The sequence below is a fragment of the Pichia membranifaciens genome (genome assembly GCF_001661235.1).
Source record: "Pichia membranifaciens NRRL Y-2026 unplaced genomic scaffold PICMEscaffold_3, whole genome shotgun sequence".
NCBI lineage: Eukaryota > Fungi > Ascomycota > Pichiomycetes > Pichiales > Pichiaceae > Pichia > Pichia membranifaciens.
In genome coordinates this window covers 1082830-1099276 of record NW_017566984.1, presented here as the reverse complement: position 1 = coordinate 1099276, position 16447 = coordinate 1082830, and the positions used below count along the sequence as shown (strand labels likewise).

Here is a 16447-nt window from a genome sequence, read left to right as displayed (position 1 = left end):
GCTGCCGCTGCCGAAGTAGCCCAATCTGTCGGAAATGAAAGACTCGAACTCGGACAACCCTCGAGTCGACGCCGAGCTGCCCGAGATGGCGTTTGCCAGCAGTCTGATGGCCGCTGACCGCGAGAAGTCGCCGTCGTCTTCATCCTCGTCCTCGTCCTCGTAGTCGTCCTCCTCGTTCTCCGTGTTGCCTCCATCTCTGGCGCGCTCCTCGTCCTCCTCCTCGTCCTCCTCCGCCTCCTCCTCGTCTTCCTCTTCCTCCTCATCGTCATCATCCTCATCCTCCTCCGCTTCATCCTCATCCTCCTCGATGAACGACTCACCGTGGTCCTGGCTGCTCAGGCTCCTCGCCAGAATCTGCACGTTGCCGTGCCGGTCCCCGCCGAACCCGTCCGTTTCCCCGCTCTCGAACGCAGCCTGTGCATCGACCTCCTCTGCCCGGCTCCTCGACCGCTGTGTCTCCGAAAACCGCCGATAGTTGCCCGTCAGCCGCCGTAGCACCGCCTCTTCGTCGTCCTCCTCGTCCTCTCCGTTCTCGTCCTCGTCCTGGCTGCCGCCAGCCGTCCTGGCAGCCCTCGCAGCCCTCAGGACCCTTCTCTGCGCCCCGTCGGCCGATGAGCCGACGTCCGACAGCTCAACATCGCTATCTGCGTGTACCTGTTTGTCGTCCATTGTGTGCTTTCTGCTGCACGCTGCTCCTGTTGCTGTGCCGTCCGTGCGGTCTGCTGCTCTGGCGACGTTCTGTGTCTCTCCACGCCTGTCCACCGTCCTCTTGCACCCGTCACAGTCCTCCTTGCCACCGTCACAGCCTCTCTCTGCTCAGCTACCCCAGTATCTGGTCGATCCGACTCGCCCTCACACAGGAAACCCGAGAAAATCGAAATTTCCTCTTTCAGCACCAGGGCCTCCCGGAATTTTTTTTCTTCTTTTTTTTCGGTACAAAATTTTTCCTGGCCTTTTCAGTGGAGGAAGGAAAGAGAAGAAGGAAAGGCAGAGGTCAAGCAGCAGCGTAGAGCACAGCACAGCACAGCACAGCACAGCACAGCACAGCAAGACACAGCATGCCTAGATCAAAGAGATCCAAGTTGGTGACGTTGGCGCAGACCGACAGAAAGGGGAAGGAGAACAAGGTGAGAATATTCGATGAGATCAGAGAGGGCCTCGACAAGTTCAGGTACACATACGTGTTGGGGCTCGACGACGTCCGCACGCCTGTGCTCCAGGACATCCGGAAGGACTGGGCGGGCTCGAAGCTCGTTCTCGGCAAGAAGAAGGTGCTGCAGAAGGCGCTTGGCCAGACGCCGGAGGAGGAGTACAAGAACGAGCTCCACAAGCTCGCCCGCTTCGACGACGGGCTGATCGGGCTGCTGCTCACGGACGAGAGCCCGGAGACCGTGGCGCAGTACTTCGCCTCGTACGAGAAGAAGGACTACGCCAGAGCCAAGACCAGATCGCCCATAACGTTTGCGCTCCCCCAGGGCGTCGTGTACTCCCGCGGCGGCCAGATCCCCGTCGAGGAGGACGTGCCTATGTCCCACTCGATGGAGCCCACCTTGAGAAACAAGTTCAAGCTCCCAACCAAGATGGTGCAGGGCAAGATCACCCTCACCGAGCCTGTCACCGTTGTCGAGCAGGGCCACACTCTCGACGTCACCCAGGCCTTGATCATGAAGACCTTCGGCGTCGCCTGCGCCGCCTTCAAGGTCAAGATCTACGCCTTCCACGACGGCGACACCAGCGACGTCGTTGTCCTCCTCGACCCAGAGACCGCCAACCCCTAGTTTCCTATCTGTATCGTATCTAATCATCTAAACTGTATAAAACTGAACCCTGCAGTCATGTGACTCCCCCACCCTTACTTTTTCGCGTTTTGTCCCACTTTCCCGGTGCGATTAGCGGTTGGTGAGCTTTGGGGAGACGGGATGAAGACGGGAAGGCTGACGGAGCCAAGGCAAGAGGGAACAGGCGGGATGCAGGGCGGTTTGTGGAGGCAAGCAAGGACACAGGGACACAGACGGCTATGGGTGGCGGCTACAGAAAAAGCGACAGCTCTCTCTACCCTGGGAAGGTGGGCAGGAAGACGGGATTCCAGGTGACATGGACGCCGACACGCGGAGCCAACGGGTTGGAAGACCCGAAGGAGTTTTTCTTGTCAGACGACGAGTTCGAGTCGCAGGAGACGACGACGACGTCGCCCGTGAAGCGGCTGTCGATGCGGTTTTCGAAGCTGCAGGAGCTGCAGGCGGGGTCGCCGACAAAGGACAGCAGGACGTCGCAAGCGGGAGGCATGTTGGAGGAGGTGAGGGAAGCGGAGGAGCAGGAGGCCGGAGAGGCGGAGAAGCCGGAGGCGGACAGGCTGGAGGCGGACAGGCCAGACGCCGGGAGCGCCAGCTCCGTCAATGCCAATGGCAGCGCCAGCATTGACGGCGGCAGCGACACAGACAGCGACATGGACCTGGAGGAGGCGATAAAGAGGGCTGAGGACATCGGCACGCCGATCAGAATACCCCACAGGACGCTCACGTCGATCACCGGCTCGCCCGCGTCTAACAGCAGCACGGTGCTGTCGAACAAGCCGCTGCTCACGCACACCGCCAACGGCTCGAAGTTGACCAAGAACATGGCGTTGAACAAGAACACGAGGAGCTCGAAGTTCGAGCCGCAGGATATAACGAACGCAGACCCGGAGCCGGCAGAGACCGGCGTCGGCGTGCTGAACGTCGTCATGGAGGAGGACGAGCGGGCGCCCCTGGACGATGCTGTGGCCGAGAAGGAGAGCCAGGTGAGCCCGGCAAACCCGCCAGGCAGGCTATCCGACGTAGCACCATTTTCTGAACCCCTCGACGGCAAGCTGGAAGCAGATGCGAAAGCAGTAGACCCGGTGTCGGAAGAGCCGACCGAAAAACTTGTCTCGTACAGCAACAACGACGAGCTGAGGGCGGCGTTGGAGAAGGAAAGCTCGCCCCTACTGACGCAAGTCATAAGCCAGCCGGCCACATCACCGAAGAAAAACGACAGAGCGGTTGCGGATCAGGCTGAAGACGTTGAAAACGGTCACACCGGTGATGCTGACAAAACCTCAGAAGATATCCAAGATCAAGCGCTACTGGAGCAAGAAAACAATGAGGCAAAACCTAGATCTAGAGCAAAGCCAAAGCTGCAGGCAAAGAATGAAAAGCCTGTCACCACAACTGATATCGTGGAGTTCATCAGATCAAAAGATGACCAGAACAACTCGATGCAAGACAGAAAGGCAAACAATCTGCTCAAAAGAAAAGCTGCTGTTAAAAGCTACTCCACATCGGAGCTTATTGACTCTGCGTCTGAAAATGAGTCTACCGACGACGAACTTTCGGCACATGACTCCAAAGCAACCATCGCCCGAAAGAGTAAGTCCATGGACACTGTTTCTCGAATACCAGCAAAGGCAACTAGGACAGACTCCAAGGTGTCTAAAATGCTTGTCCCAGCCAAACCCAAGGCAGCATCAAGGCAGAACTCTAAGGCAAAGTCTGCGCAGCCAGCAACTCCCATCCGTCGATCAACAAGAACCCGTGTTGCCCCAGTTGCAAGCTGGAAAAACGAGAAAATACTGTACAAAACTGAAAAGGTTAATGGTGTCATTGTCAAGAGTGTCGATAACGTTCTGCACAGACCCGACACTAACAACGCACATGCAACTCCGCAATCTCGTCAACGGAAAACAAAGAGCGCAAAGGAAGAGTCTCCAAAACGTGCTCCAGCTACGAAAAAGAAGGCACTCAAATCGAGTTCGTTCGCAAATGACAAAGAGATCGAAACAGTCAAGTTAATCGAAGAACCCAAGAAAAAGAGAGGCCGTAAGCCTAAAGCATCTGGAAAGCCTTCTGAACCAAAAAGCGTTCCGAAGCCTAGAACTGAAAGTGGCGGCCACCCAGAAGTACGAAATGGTATCAAAGCGCACGAGAAGAAGGCAGCAGACTTGAAACCAGCTAAAAGAACTTTGAAGAGGAAAAGTGAAGTGACTGAAAACAATTCCTCAATATCCCGGTCACGGCTCAAGAAGCCAAAGACGTCCACTAGCAATGAGGAAAACCCAGTTGACAACGGAAATACATCTCTCGATCTCCCACCCACTGGATGGCAAGGGACCGGAGATGGCTCATTGGCACTATCTATCTTTGAAGGGCCGGGAACAGAAAAGCAAGTCGAGCGTACTGTTGCATATGCTCCTGGTTCTTACAAAAATGTCACAATAATCAAAAGTGAAGACGAATACTTCAAGGTTGGAACTTTGTTTGATCAAGACTGCGAGTTCTGTGGTGGTGGTATCATCGAACTACCTTCTGGTGCTAAGAAAGCAGTCAAATCGAACCATGACACCTACTTTATATTCTATGTCATAAGTGGTGAAGTGGAAGTCACCTTAAGCCGGAACAACTTCACAGTCACAGAAGGCTGTTCCTTTGAGATACCAATGGGTAACTACTATCAGTTTGTTAACACAGGTGGAGCTATGGCGAAAATGATGTTTGTGCAAGCAAAATATATTGTGATCGGCGAAAACAGCTCCTCTGATAGCGATGAAAACGATAATCGTTCCGACAATAATGACAATGGTGATGGAAGTTCAGAAACCGCTTGATTCTTTTCTCTTACCTCTTCCTATCATGACGAACCTGTATGATAGTTTAACATGTATTTTTTTCCCTTCTATGTATTATGCAAATCTGTAAGAGTGTTTATCCAAATAATTTTTTCCTTCTCATTCGTATTAACATCAAAGTACAAAATATGTTTTTACAGTCCCCAACAGGCACTACCAAAGTAAAACTAAAATTACATTATATAAAATACCCTTAATGGAGGTCTGGCATTTAGCCTTTTTTCGATTTCACCTGGACCACTTTAGCAAAATCATCAATGCTGTCAACCTTTGATCGGTCTTGCTCGTTTTTCTTAATAAGGGACCGTAAGAATTCAGATGCAGCTGCAGGTTTTGAGTAACCATTTGTGTTGTTTTTTTCATTACTACTACTTTCATCAGGCTGATAAGGGAGCGTTTGCAACGTTGTTATTTTCCCGTATTTCTTAGATTTCATTTTTTCATCTTGCGGCATCCCCATGATTTTTTCGAATGAGACTTGGAACGGATAGGAGCAATGTGTTCCCCGTTTAAGACACCTTTTGCATGATGGATGCACCTCATCACATTTCACTTTGCTCTTCTTACAATTCGTACACCCTAACCTGCTCCTCCCTTTCCTAAAAACTGGCTTCTCTATTTCTCCTGGCATGTTCTTGAAAGTATTCGTTCGTGTGACCTTTATTCTGACCTACGTTGCTTCGTTTGATTCGATATGATTTGATTTACAACGTTATCAGTAAGCCCATCCACCTTTGGCTTCTTTTCTCGGCTTCGGCCCAACTGCTCTTTCTGGAAGCGCACACTCAAAAAAAAAGGCGACCAATTTCAAGTTCTCTATGCAACTAACTTACAGCTTTTATGATGTGTGTATTTAATGCATTACGTCTAAGCTATAAAAAAGTCGTTACACAGTAACTATGCGTTGTTGAATTCTTCTAAAGTATCCCTCTCGGTGTCGTGCTGTAGGGGTTCGTGTCCGTGTTGATGTAATTGATTTTTTTCTTGTTCTTCTTCTTCTCCTTCTTCTTCTTGATCCGATACGTATTCCTGTACGTTTGATCTCACGTGTTCCTGTACGTACTCTTGTTCTTCATAATCTTCTTGTTCATGATCTGGATCTTCTTCGCTATCCTGCTGTTCCTGCTCTTGATCTTGTTCCTGCTCTTTCTGCTTTTCAGTCCGGGCTAGTTGAACAAGTGGCGCCAATGTTAAATTGTTAGCCGCCATTTCAATAAACTTGGAATTCAACAGTTGAACGCTATTAGCACGTTTATCGGGATTGACCTCTAGACAAGCGTCAAGGAATTCTTGCAGTTCAGAGCTCAGAGACTCCCTCTCTTTCAACTGCGGCTTGCCGTTTGTGGTGATCAAAAATAGCGCACGCAGTGGTGTCTCATTCAAATAAGGTGGTTCACCTTCTATCATTTCAATAGTCATGATACCAAGAGACCATAAGTCGACTTTGGGACCATAAGCCTTCTTTTTGACAATCTCAGGTGCCATCCAATATGGTGTACCCACCATCGTGTTACGCTTGGATGCATGGTCTTTGATTTGTGCACAGAAACCAAAGTCAGTTAGCTTGATATCACCAGTCAAAGAAAGTAAAATATTGTCAGATTTAATATCACGATGAATGATACCTTTTGAGTGAAGAAATCTCAAACCTTTCAACGTTTCACGGCAAACTGCACCCGTTTGTCCTTCGGTCATAATACTATGAGTGACGATATCTGTCAAAGATCCACCCTCCATGTATTCCATAACAACCCATAGATTCTTTTTGAGTAGATAGGACTCAATGAAGTTGACAATATTGCCATGCTTTGAACCTTTCATGACAAGGATTTCGTTGATAATCAGCTCTTTTTTAGGTTGCTTTTCCAGCTCCATTTGCTTGATTGCAACACATTGATTGGTGACGTTATCATAGGCAGTGTAAACACCACCAGATGCACCCTGGCCAATTTTTACAAGATCATGGTACCTTTCGCTTGGATCCTTCTGCGAACAAATCTCACGAAGCTTTCTCATGTATTTGACATCCTTCGCCCGGCGTATCTCACGACGTCTCTCTTGTTCTTCCTCTGACATTTGTTTCTTTGAAGACTTCGCAGGAGCGGAAACCGGAGGCGCAATTGGAATAGGGGGAATTGATTGCTTGTCTTTAGTCGAGGATAGCCTTGAATCCTCTTGACTCTTCCTCTTGTCTTCGTTACCAGTTGCTGGAGTAGTAGCTGGGAAAGGAACTGGAGGTAAGCTTTTATCAATTTTTGCCTTTAGTTCATCTTCAGTAGGACGTTGTAGCTCATCTTCTTCCGGCTTTGAAACTTGATGGCTTGTCCTGATGTCCTTCTCTGTTGTGTTCATCTTAAACATATCTTCATTTACTTCGTCGTTTTCTTCCTCAATTATATCATTGACATCACTCATTGGAGGAATGTCTTTCGATAGAGAAACAGGGGATTTGAGTGTTGAGAAAGGTTCAGGCGCTAAGAATTCATCAGCTGTTGAACCTTGTGAGGGATCTAACGCAGACTTAGATGTGAACGTTGAAGGTGGTGGTGGTGGTGCGCGTTTTGGCTCGTGGTAACTCAATGAATGTGTATCGCTAACGTTTGGTGACCCATAGTTGGACAAAATTGCAGGGCTCAAACTTCCCTTACTAATAAAAGCAGTGGTACTTGCTTGAGCTGGTGTAGAAATTTGAATAGGTCCATCAGGGTTCGTTATACCCTCCGACAGATGGATAATGCGTGGTTTGTAATCGGCTGCATTCGTTGCTGATCTCTTTTTGCTGAAACGACGAGAGAAAGATTCAATGATGGAAGTGGAAGGTGAGTTTGGCGCACTTCTTCCAGTACTACCAGAGCTTATAACCCTTTTATTTGTCACTGGAGAGGTATTATTGGAGCCAAGATGTTTACGAGCATTTGAAAGAGAAGCATGTCTTGATAATGAGATTGATTTACTTCCACTAGAAGATGGGGTTCTAGTTTGGTTAGCAGATGAAGAAACCGTAGAAGCAGATGGAGGAGGTGGCGGTGCGTGTCTTTTCGGTATGTACTCGATATCGCCCTTGCTGTCGAAAGTTGGACTTGTTTGAGTGTTAGAAAAGTTGCTATTCTCTGTTCTAGGCGTTTGATACAAGTTTCTATTGGCGGCAGAAGAGAGTGATGTATCACTCTTGTATGATTGTCTTGGATAACTGTTGGATGTGTCCGTCGTGATATGTGTCGTCTCGTTGGAAGAGTCTTGAGCAACTTCTTGAGTCGAGTCCATGAAATCGCTATCACTTGAAGATCGTTTAGTACGGTTTCTCGATGAAACGTCCATGAACTTATCTCCTTCTCCTGGCATGCCTCCCTTACCATAAGCTTCAGAGTAAAACTTTAGGACTTCCTTTGCTTCTACCGGATTCGCCTGCTGCTCGGCAACAGATATGCCCTGGGCCGTAAGTATCCTTGCCCATTCCTGAGGTAGGTCTTTGTAAGTTTGAGTTTCTGAATCGTAACTAACATGTGTCTTCAAAACTACATTCTTAGGAGCGGATATTTTCAGGTCTTGAGATAACGAACGAGAGCTTGAGTTCATGCCAAACACTTTGGTAAACCCGTTGAAAAGCTTTTTCTTCTTCTTTTGCTTGTTGGGGAGATCCTGCACTGAGTTTGATGTTTTCGGTAGCTGTCTCGTTTTTATATCATGAGGTATAGAGTTGGACCTTGCATGGCCCCTCGAAGAGTTGCTAGTAAATGATGTTGGGTCGGAGGGTAAAGTGGAAGAAGACCGCTCGTTTAATGTAGAGTTCAGATTGTCGGCTTTTTGAGTGACTGTTGTGTTGCTGGTGCTTTTATTGAGCACATTTGCATGTGTGTTTGCAATAGTGCCGGCGCCGGCGCTGGAGGGTTGGGTTTTCTCCCCGCCTCGGTGACTTTCTTGCACAAAGTCGAGGCTGTTGGTGGAAGCAGTTATTCCGTTGTCGATCTGGTTATAGTTCTCAATGATCGAGTTGAAGTCGAGGTCTGAAGAGGCTGCCGTTTTCATGTTTGTGGCAAAGGGGGGTTTCAAGTCTTTGGAAGACAAATCCATCTTCAGCTGGTTTATGTCAAAGATAGAGCCCGAGCCCTTGTCTTCAGTCAAGTCGTTGGAGTGGGTGTCTAAGCGTTCGTTCATCAAGGCAGACTCAGACGGCACTTCGAGATTTTTGTAAAGCAGTTGTCTGTTTGGGGTAAGTAGCTGCATGTTCTCTTCGTTGGTCAACTGCATGCCCTCGAACTCGCCAATCATCGGAGAAAGTGTCTGGTGTTGGTTCAGCTGGTCGTCGAAGTCGAGCAGGTCCGGGGTGGAGAAGTCGAAGTTGGCGACCTCTGCGATGGCGTCATTGTGGGCTGAGTGGCGAGACCTAGGGGTGCGGTTGGCATTGTGCTGGGTAGTGATGGCACGAGGGGTGCTCAAAAGAAGATCGTGCTCGTCGAGGTTATCTACAGGCTTCATCTCAGGAGTGGTAATCTCTGACCTATCTCCTTCTTCGTCGTCCTCTTGCATTTCAATGTCCCCTTGCACGTGGCTGCCATGCTGGCTATGCCTCTGCTCGGCACGCTCGGTGGGACCCTGCTGTTGATTCGACTGGTCGCCGGCCTTGTCCAGCTGCCTCTTCTCTGCTTCTTCCTCTTCTTTTTCTTCCTCTTCTTCGCTGGAGTCAAATCCGGATTTTGCGTTGTTTATCTGCGTGAGCTCCTCGGTTATCATGGTGATCTCGGAGCGGTGTGGGTGAAGCGACGCTCTGTCAGGCACAGGGTCCTGACTGGCGCTGGCATCCTCCTGCACCTTCCCGTTTCCGTTCATGTGCCCGTTGCCGACTGCTTCCTCGTCTTCGAAATCCGATATGGTCTCCTCCATAATCTCAGACGCTCCAATCTCCTTCAATGGCGCTATCTGCTTGCTCGGCTGGTACAGCTCTTCCTCGCTGGGGCGGTCTGTGGCCAAGGCGTCCATGTTCAGCGTCCCTCGGTGACGTGGTAGGTTCACAGATTCCGAGTCAGACATCTGTTTCTCTTGTATGTGTTTGTGTGTATGTGTTACACCGCGGTCAATCGCTTCACCAGTGTAGCGGTCGAGCGTGTATCAGATGCGGTCTGTTCAGGCTGTCAACGGCGACGTGTCAATGTGCCTAGTGTGTGTACGTGTGGAGCGTGGGGTCGCAGGAAAGGAGGGCTTTGTGTTGGGGCTCGTCGTGCTGCCGTCTGCCTTCTGCGTGCTGCTACTCTTGCTGTCTGCTCGTGTGTCGTGTGCTACACCACTGCACCCTGTTGCCCTAAATCAATTCTATACTGCTCCTTCCTGCCTGTCTCTGCTGTCGTGATGGTGATGTACGACACATCCTCCTCCCACCGCTGCCGCTGAGCACTCGCTGAGCTGCTCCCCCGGGGACGACGCAAAACGGAAAACGGTCAAAGAGGCCAACAGCCGCGGTCTCGACCAGGGCGAAGAAAGGCCATGACACAGCGGGTGTCGTGGGGGTACATGGGGGGACACCGTATTAGACAGGGTGGTGGGTTACAGAAATTAGGAAGATATATAGGTTCAGTCCTCGTTCTTGGACTCGAAAGGAACAAGCTTCTTGGTGCCCTCATCCCAGGAGGCGCCTCTGTAGGTGATGGCCTCAACGGCGGCGACAACGTCGGCAAGCGAACCTCTCTTCTGGCTGGTGGAGTCTCTGTCTCTGAGGGTGACGGAGCCGTCCTGGATGGTGTCGTAGTCGACCGTGATGCCGAAGGGGGTGCCCAACTCGTCGTTTCTGGCGTAACGCTTACCGATGGACGCACCGGAGTCGTCGACCTTGAATGGGATCTGGGCACGGCGCAAGGTGGCCTTGACCGTCTTGGTAGCGTCCTGCAACTCCTTGTTGTTCATCAAGGGCACAACCAACACCTTGGTTGGCGCCACGAGAGGAGGGAAGGAGAGCACCGCTCTGGCGGAGTCCTCGGGTCTGGTCCAGAAGCTGTGCTCGAAGATGGCGTAGATGACTCTGCCGATACCGAAGGAAGGCTCGATCACGTTCGGAGTGTACTCTCTCACGTGGACGGTCTTCTTCTTCTTCTCGATCTTGATCAAGCTGTCTGGAATCTCTGTCTCCGCGGCCGCCGTGTTGGCGATCTTGGCGGTGATCTTGCACTTCTGCTCGAGCTCCTTGGCAAGCTCCTCCAGGTCGCACTGCGTTCTCGTGTTCAACCACTCCTCGACCTTCGGTGCGTCCTTTCTGAAGAGCGGGCCGAACTTCTTCTTCTCGATCTCGCACTCGTACAGCTCGACCGTCTGCGGCTCCTTCAACGCTTCTCTCACAGCAAGCTTCTCCTTCGTCTTTGCAGCGTGCACGGAGAGATCGTATGCAGATCTGTCAGCACATCCAACACACTCGATCCACCCGTAGGACGTCTGCAATTCAGCGTCCCAGCAGTCCTGGGCATAGTGTGCCATCTCGTTCGACATGTGCTGTCTGAAACGCAGCTTCTTCGGGTCCACACCGATCTTCACGAGGAAGAGGTAAATTCTACCGATGAAGTATCCCAAGGTCTCGTTGTCAATGATCTTCTTGGCAACAGCCTCGCCGATGGTGATTTCGGAGATGTCCGTCTTACCGGCCTGCTGGACCTCCTTTGGAAGAAGAGAAATCTTCAAGTCCTTGATGGCGTCGAAGTTGGCGTGTGCCTTGTTCTCGGGATCAACAAAGTGCTCGATTTCTGCCATCAAAAATTCTCTCACTCTCAAAAGACCGGATCTTGGGGAAATCTCGTTTCTGAAAGACTTACCAATCGAGGCAGAGGCGAATGGCATTCTCTCGTTGTTGAAGTCCAACAACTTGTTGAAGTTCAAAAACTGGCCCTGTGCAGTCTCTGGTCTGAGGTAGCCCTTCAATTGTCCAGATGGCCCAATAGCGGTCTCAAACATCAAGTTGAACTCGATTGGAGGCTCCAAAGCCTCACCGGTGGCTGGGTTGCCGATGTTGTATTGCTTCATCAACGCTCCCAGCTCAGGACCGGAGTAGCCGTCAATCTTGGCCAAAATGGTCTCGTACTCCTGGACGACTTCGTCGTCCAACTTTATGGCCTTAATCTCCTTGACCTTCTTCTTTCTCTTCTTCTTCTGCTCGTCCTCCTCCTCTGGCTCCTCTTGCGCAATTCCTCTTGCCTCCTTGTCACCCTTCAATCTGGCCTCAATCACCTCTTCGACCAAATGGTCTGCTCTAAAGATCTCACCAGTCTTCAAGTCTCTGCACATCCAGTCCGCAAACTTGTCGACGTGGCCCGAGGTCTTCAACACCTCGTGTGGGGTAAGCATGGTACAGTCCACTTCCAACATGTCTTCTTCGAGAACAAAGTGCTTTCTCCAGGCGTCAATGATGTTGGCCTGCAACGCACATCCCGGTGGACCGTAGTCGTACAAACCAGAAACACCACCGTAGATCTCGAAAGATGGCGCAAAGAAGAAACGACGCTTGAGCACAGACTCAAGGGCCTCTCTTGAGAACTCTTCGTTAGACATTTTGCTGTTTGGTATTACCTTCTTAAACTTAGATTTCGATTTCGATTTCGATTTCGTTGCACTCGAATAGTTTTTCCTATCGACTGAAAAAAGGCTGCTAGTTCGTAGCGCTGCTGTAGGAAGAACCGACGGTTTGTAAAAAGGTCTTGTTATTGACAACAAAGCGTGACTACAAAGCATTAACAGTAAGGGAACAGAAGTAAAAGAACGGAAGAAAAGAAGGGCAGCCCGACCCGAGCCAGCTGACGCAAGAGAAAAATGACACTACAAGATGTCTGTGTCATTCCGTCGTTCTCGACACCAAGCGTCGGCAAACTTTTTTCTCGAGAAAAAGGGCCGTCAGCTTACGTCAGCTTCTTGCACAGAACCTCGAGATGGAAGTCCCGACTGGCCATGATGTCGTTCTCAAGATGGTCCTGGGTGTCGGCCACCTTGCCGCCGCTGTCGGCGGAGACGGGTATGAGGACCCGCTCGACAAACTCGTAGCCAAACTTGGAGTACATCTGGCCGAGCAGGTGTTCCTCTATGGCGGCGATCCAAATGTCCGTGGCCGCGAGTTGGCTCCGTGCAAACTGCTCCACGGTCCGAATCAGATGGGTGCCGACGCCTGGGTAGAACGAGATGAACCCGGTCAGCTCGTAGGAGGTGCCGCTGCCGCCGCGTGGCTTCAGACACGCCATTCCGAGGAACCTGCTCGTGAACTGGTTATCTGGTGCTGGGAGACACAACTTCTCGGTGGTGCCTTTCTTTGGCGACACCGAGTCGTCGTAGAGGATACGCGGGTTTTGGGTATCTATGGTTCCCTTCGGGTAGAGCTGAAGAAGCTTCTCCCTCGCTGCAGCTGCGTCATCGACCAGTTCGTCGACGTCGATTTTGACGGTGGACGTGCGGTCCGTGCTGCTAGCGCCAGCCCGAGGGTCGGCGAAGCAGAATAGAGCATAGCTCGACTCTTCCGGGACAACGCAGAGGTCTTCGACGACAGAGTGCTTGATTCTTGGAGAGGTGATCACGTTAAACTGGAATCGTGGTGCGTTGTATCCTCTGTTGATGGTATGGACGAGGAGATCTTCATGTTTTTTCAGCTCGGGCGACGAGAAGGCATATGCTTGGTAGAGAAGTCCGTAGTCCTTGTCTTGGGTCATTTCGCCGGTGGAACTTGTAGATCTTGCTGGCGGTGGACACAAAGCTGGATCTATTGTGGAGAAGAACTATTCTGCGGTATCCGCAGCAACAATAAAAAACGAAGCCCCTACAGCCAGCGACGGCCGAGCAAATGGAGTGCGAGGGATCTTTTGGAAATGGCGAGAGAACGGACGCAGATAAGAGCTGCAGATTGTCATCGGAGTAGGTAGAAGAGGATTATAGTCGGCAGGACTTGTATTAGAACTGAAGTTTATAAATTAAACAAATTATACAGAAAAAAGGGAGACCGGTGGCAAAAATGGAGACCAGTCAAGGTGTATCAAGTGGAAACTGTAAATAAAAGCGGTTTTATAATAAAAAGAAACTGGACAAAACCAGAGTGATAAACGAAAAGAAGGAAACGTTGTTTCCCATAGCGGCGTTGAAGGTAGAGGAGGAGATGAATTGGACAAATCCGCTCGCAGAGGAGGAGGATGAGGTAGAGGAGGATGTGAGGGTAGTAGATGAAGACTCCGGTGTGACAGATGTGACCTCTAGCTTTGCAGTGGTTGATGTGCTGCTGTGGAATGAGAGGGTAGGAGTTGTGGAGGTCTCTGTTTTGTAAGAGGATGAACTGAAAAAGGAGGAAAAGGAGATTTTGGAGGAGGCTGATGAGAATAAGGATGATGAGGCTGAAGAGTAGGACGAGCGTATTGATGAGGAGGCAGCTGAGGAAGATTGTTTGGATGATGCGGTGGATGATTTTATGGAGGAAGAGGATTGTTTGGACAATGAGGATGATGAGTTCCTAGAAGAAGATTTCTTGGAGGAGGAGGATGATGAGGGGGAGGAGGAAGAGGAAGAGGAAGAGGAAGGTTTAGAAGAGGAGGCCTTGGACGATGATCTTGCGGAAGAGGACTTGTTGGTGTCCACTTTGTCCTGGCCGGTGTTGAAACCTGTTCTGCCCAAATCCTTCATCCAGGTCTCCTTGTCGGAGACGATGACGTTGCTCTGCAGGAATCCGTTGCCATCGTAGATGTAGGAGGTGTTACCCTTGACTTGGGCGTCGGAAGGAGGGTCGTAGCAGACGACGTCGATGGTGTCTAGGGCGACAAAGAGGTAGCCCGGGTCGGAGAAGTCCTTTGCGTTCCAGTCGATGTCGCCGCCGGCCCACTCGACCGTGCCCGGCGCGTTCTTAGTAGGGTCGCCCGCTGGCCAGATGGAGAACTGGAGTCTCGAGGGCGTCTGCGGGAAGTCGTACTCCTTGGAGGTGTCGTTGTAGGTGTCGGCCTTGTTCAACGTCCTCACGGAGACGCCGTCAATGGACCACGTGACGGAGTCCTCGGACCAGTCAATCTCGTAGGTGTGCCAGTTGGCGTACGTGTCGGAGGCAGCGGCCTTGACGGAGTTGGTGTAGTTTTGCGTGCCCTCAAAGTAGAAGTTGGTTTCGGCGACTTCCAGCTCGCTGCCGACAAACTCGTAGTCGATCTCGTCCTGCACCTGCGAGAAGAGGATGGCGGCGGAAACCACGCCGGCGTTGTGCGACGTCTTGAACTTGAAGCTGACTTTCCCGTACCAGAGGTAGAACGTGGAGGAGATGACCCCGCCGACGGAGTGGGCCGGCATCTTGATGATCACGGAGTCGTCCTGGTCTTCGATCTCGCCGTAGTAGATGAAGTCCGTCACGGACGTGTTTCCCAGGTAGTCTGTTTGGTTCATCATGTCTGCTGCTCTCGGCGTGTAGGTGCCGGCCTTGCAGGCCGGCGCCGGCATGCACGACGACGAGTTGAACGAATAGCGGGGGTCACACGGTCCGAGACAGTACGAGCCCGTCCCGCACGTGCCTTCGTTCGAGCAGCAAGGGAAGTCTTCCGGACAGTGTGAGTCGGCGCTGCACGATAGCGTGTCTGCCACGGCGGCAGCCGCAAACAGCGTTGCTGCCAGAGTCTGTACAAGTGTGAATTTCATGTTGCCTTTGCGTATACTTGTGTGATAGCTGAGCTTTCGCCTGGAGAGAATCCAAGCAAAAACAGCCTCGTGTCCACAATCCTCCACATGAAACACGCAGGGGGGACGCCGGTGGGTCTGGGGTATTTATATCTTTGCCACCCAAGACCCCCAACGGCCCAATTATGCTATAAATGGAAAACTAAACACAAATAGCCATGCCAAGAGACGCCGCTGAGATGGCGACACGGTGGCTGGCGTGTCTCGCAAGACGTGTCAACAATAGCGACACGCTCGCTGCGCCGCGAAAACCGAAACAGCGCTCTAACAGGAGTGAAATGAAGGGATCAACCGCGTTGCTTCCCGATCGGGAAACAGCCAATCGGTAAATAGCCCAATCGGGCAATATGTTCGAAAAGGGCGTTTTGGGCCGATCGACCCAAAACATTACGTAATACCATATTTGCGATTATGTCAGCATTTTGCGGCGATCGACCCAGATTACGTCAGCGTCTTTTTCTTCTTCTTTTTCTACTTCTTCCCCCCGCGACCGCTCTCGGCCAATCACAGCGGCCAGAATGGTCCGCTCACGCCTTATTTTCGCCAGGGAGGGCCCAGACGGCCTGCACATGCCTTGCTGGACGGGGTACATGGAGAAAGGAAAGCTCAGCAACAGGTCTCCGTGCAGCACCAGACACGCCCGCAATCCAAACCAGGTCCCGCCACTAGCTAACAGGAAACACCCGCCCACTCCACACAAGATGTCCACCGTCACTCTCGTCAAGAAACAAGCCGATTTCATCCTCAGAACCCCTCTTTTGAGACAGCTATTGGTGCCAACAGCCAAGGCGTTCACGTACTTCTCCGGCTACAGACAGATGGGCCTCAAGCTTGACGACTTGCTCCAGGAGGAAAACCCAGCCATGCAGAAGGCTATTTCCAGACTCCCAGCAGAAGAGTCGTACGCCAGAAACTACAGAAACATCACCGCCCACCAGTTGGCCGTCTCCGTCGAAGTCTTGCCAGAGTCCAAGGCCATCAAGGCTAGTGAGGACACCCCATACTTGACTCCTTACGTTTTGGAAGCCGAAGCCGAGCTTGCCGAAAAGGAAGCCTTGAACAACTCCGTCCTCGTCAAATAAGCAGTCCTGTAGCTGGCTATTTGTGATGTTATCCATCTTCCTCCCACCCATCCTTTATACATTCCCATTT

At 51.2% G+C, this 16447-nt stretch overlaps 7 protein-coding genes across 7 annotated transcripts; 2 read left to right on the top strand and 5 right to left on the bottom strand.

Moving 5' to 3' along the window:
• Nucleotides 1–1058: 1058 nt before the first annotated feature.
• PICMEDRAFT_11700 (hypothetical protein) lies at nucleotides 1059–1778 on the top strand (the record flags this gene model as incomplete). The annotated part of the gene is made up of 1 exon (XM_019159827.1): nucleotides 1059–1778. One exon carries the CDS (start codon nucleotides 1059–1061, stop codon nucleotides 1776–1778), a length of 720 nt encoding a protein of 239 aa, XP_019017837.1.
• Nucleotides 1779–4722: 2944 nt separating this feature from the next.
• Nucleotides 4723–5400, bottom strand: PICMEDRAFT_68130 (hypothetical protein). The gene has a single exon (XM_019163504.1). It carries the CDS (start codon nucleotides 5271–5273, stop codon nucleotides 4854–4856), a length of 420 nt encoding a protein of 139 aa, XP_019017836.1. The 5' UTR covers nucleotides 5274–5400; the 3' UTR covers nucleotides 4723–4853.
• On the bottom strand, nucleotides 5368–10053 carry PICMEDRAFT_16557 (hypothetical protein). Its single transcript, XM_019161254.1, has one exon. It carries the CDS (start codon nucleotides 9668–9670, stop codon nucleotides 5540–5542), a length of 4131 nt encoding a protein of 1376 aa, XP_019017835.1. The 5' UTR covers nucleotides 9671–10053; the 3' UTR covers nucleotides 5368–5539.
• Nucleotides 10054–10207: 154 nt separating this feature from the next.
• On the bottom strand, nucleotides 10208–12166 carry PICMEDRAFT_32844 (hypothetical protein; the record flags this gene model as incomplete). The annotated part of the gene is made up of 1 exon (XM_019162788.1): nucleotides 10208–12166. One exon carries the CDS (start codon nucleotides 12164–12166, stop codon nucleotides 10208–10210), a length of 1959 nt encoding a protein of 652 aa, XP_019017834.1.
• A 344-nt stretch (nucleotides 12167–12510) lies between these two features.
• On the bottom strand, nucleotides 12511–13308 carry PICMEDRAFT_11696 (hypothetical protein; the record flags this gene model as incomplete). The annotated part of the gene is made up of 1 exon (XM_019159826.1): nucleotides 12511–13308. One exon carries the CDS (start codon nucleotides 13306–13308, stop codon nucleotides 12511–12513), a length of 798 nt encoding a protein of 265 aa, XP_019017833.1.
• Nucleotides 13309–14221: 913 nt separating this feature from the next.
• PICMEDRAFT_33204 (hypothetical protein) lies at nucleotides 14222–15256 on the bottom strand (the record flags this gene model as incomplete). Its single annotated transcript, XM_019162806.1, has 1 exon — nucleotides 14222–15256. A coding segment is annotated over one exon (1035 nt), but the record flags the coding sequence as incomplete, so codon positions are not given.
• Nucleotides 15257–15996: 740 nt separating this feature from the next.
• PICMEDRAFT_72760 (hypothetical protein) lies at nucleotides 15997–16377 on the top strand (the record flags this gene model as incomplete). Its single annotated transcript, XM_019164290.1, has 1 exon — nucleotides 15997–16377. One exon carries the CDS (start codon nucleotides 15997–15999, stop codon nucleotides 16375–16377), a length of 381 nt encoding a protein of 126 aa, XP_019017831.1.
• Nucleotides 16378–16447: the final 70 nt, after the last annotated feature.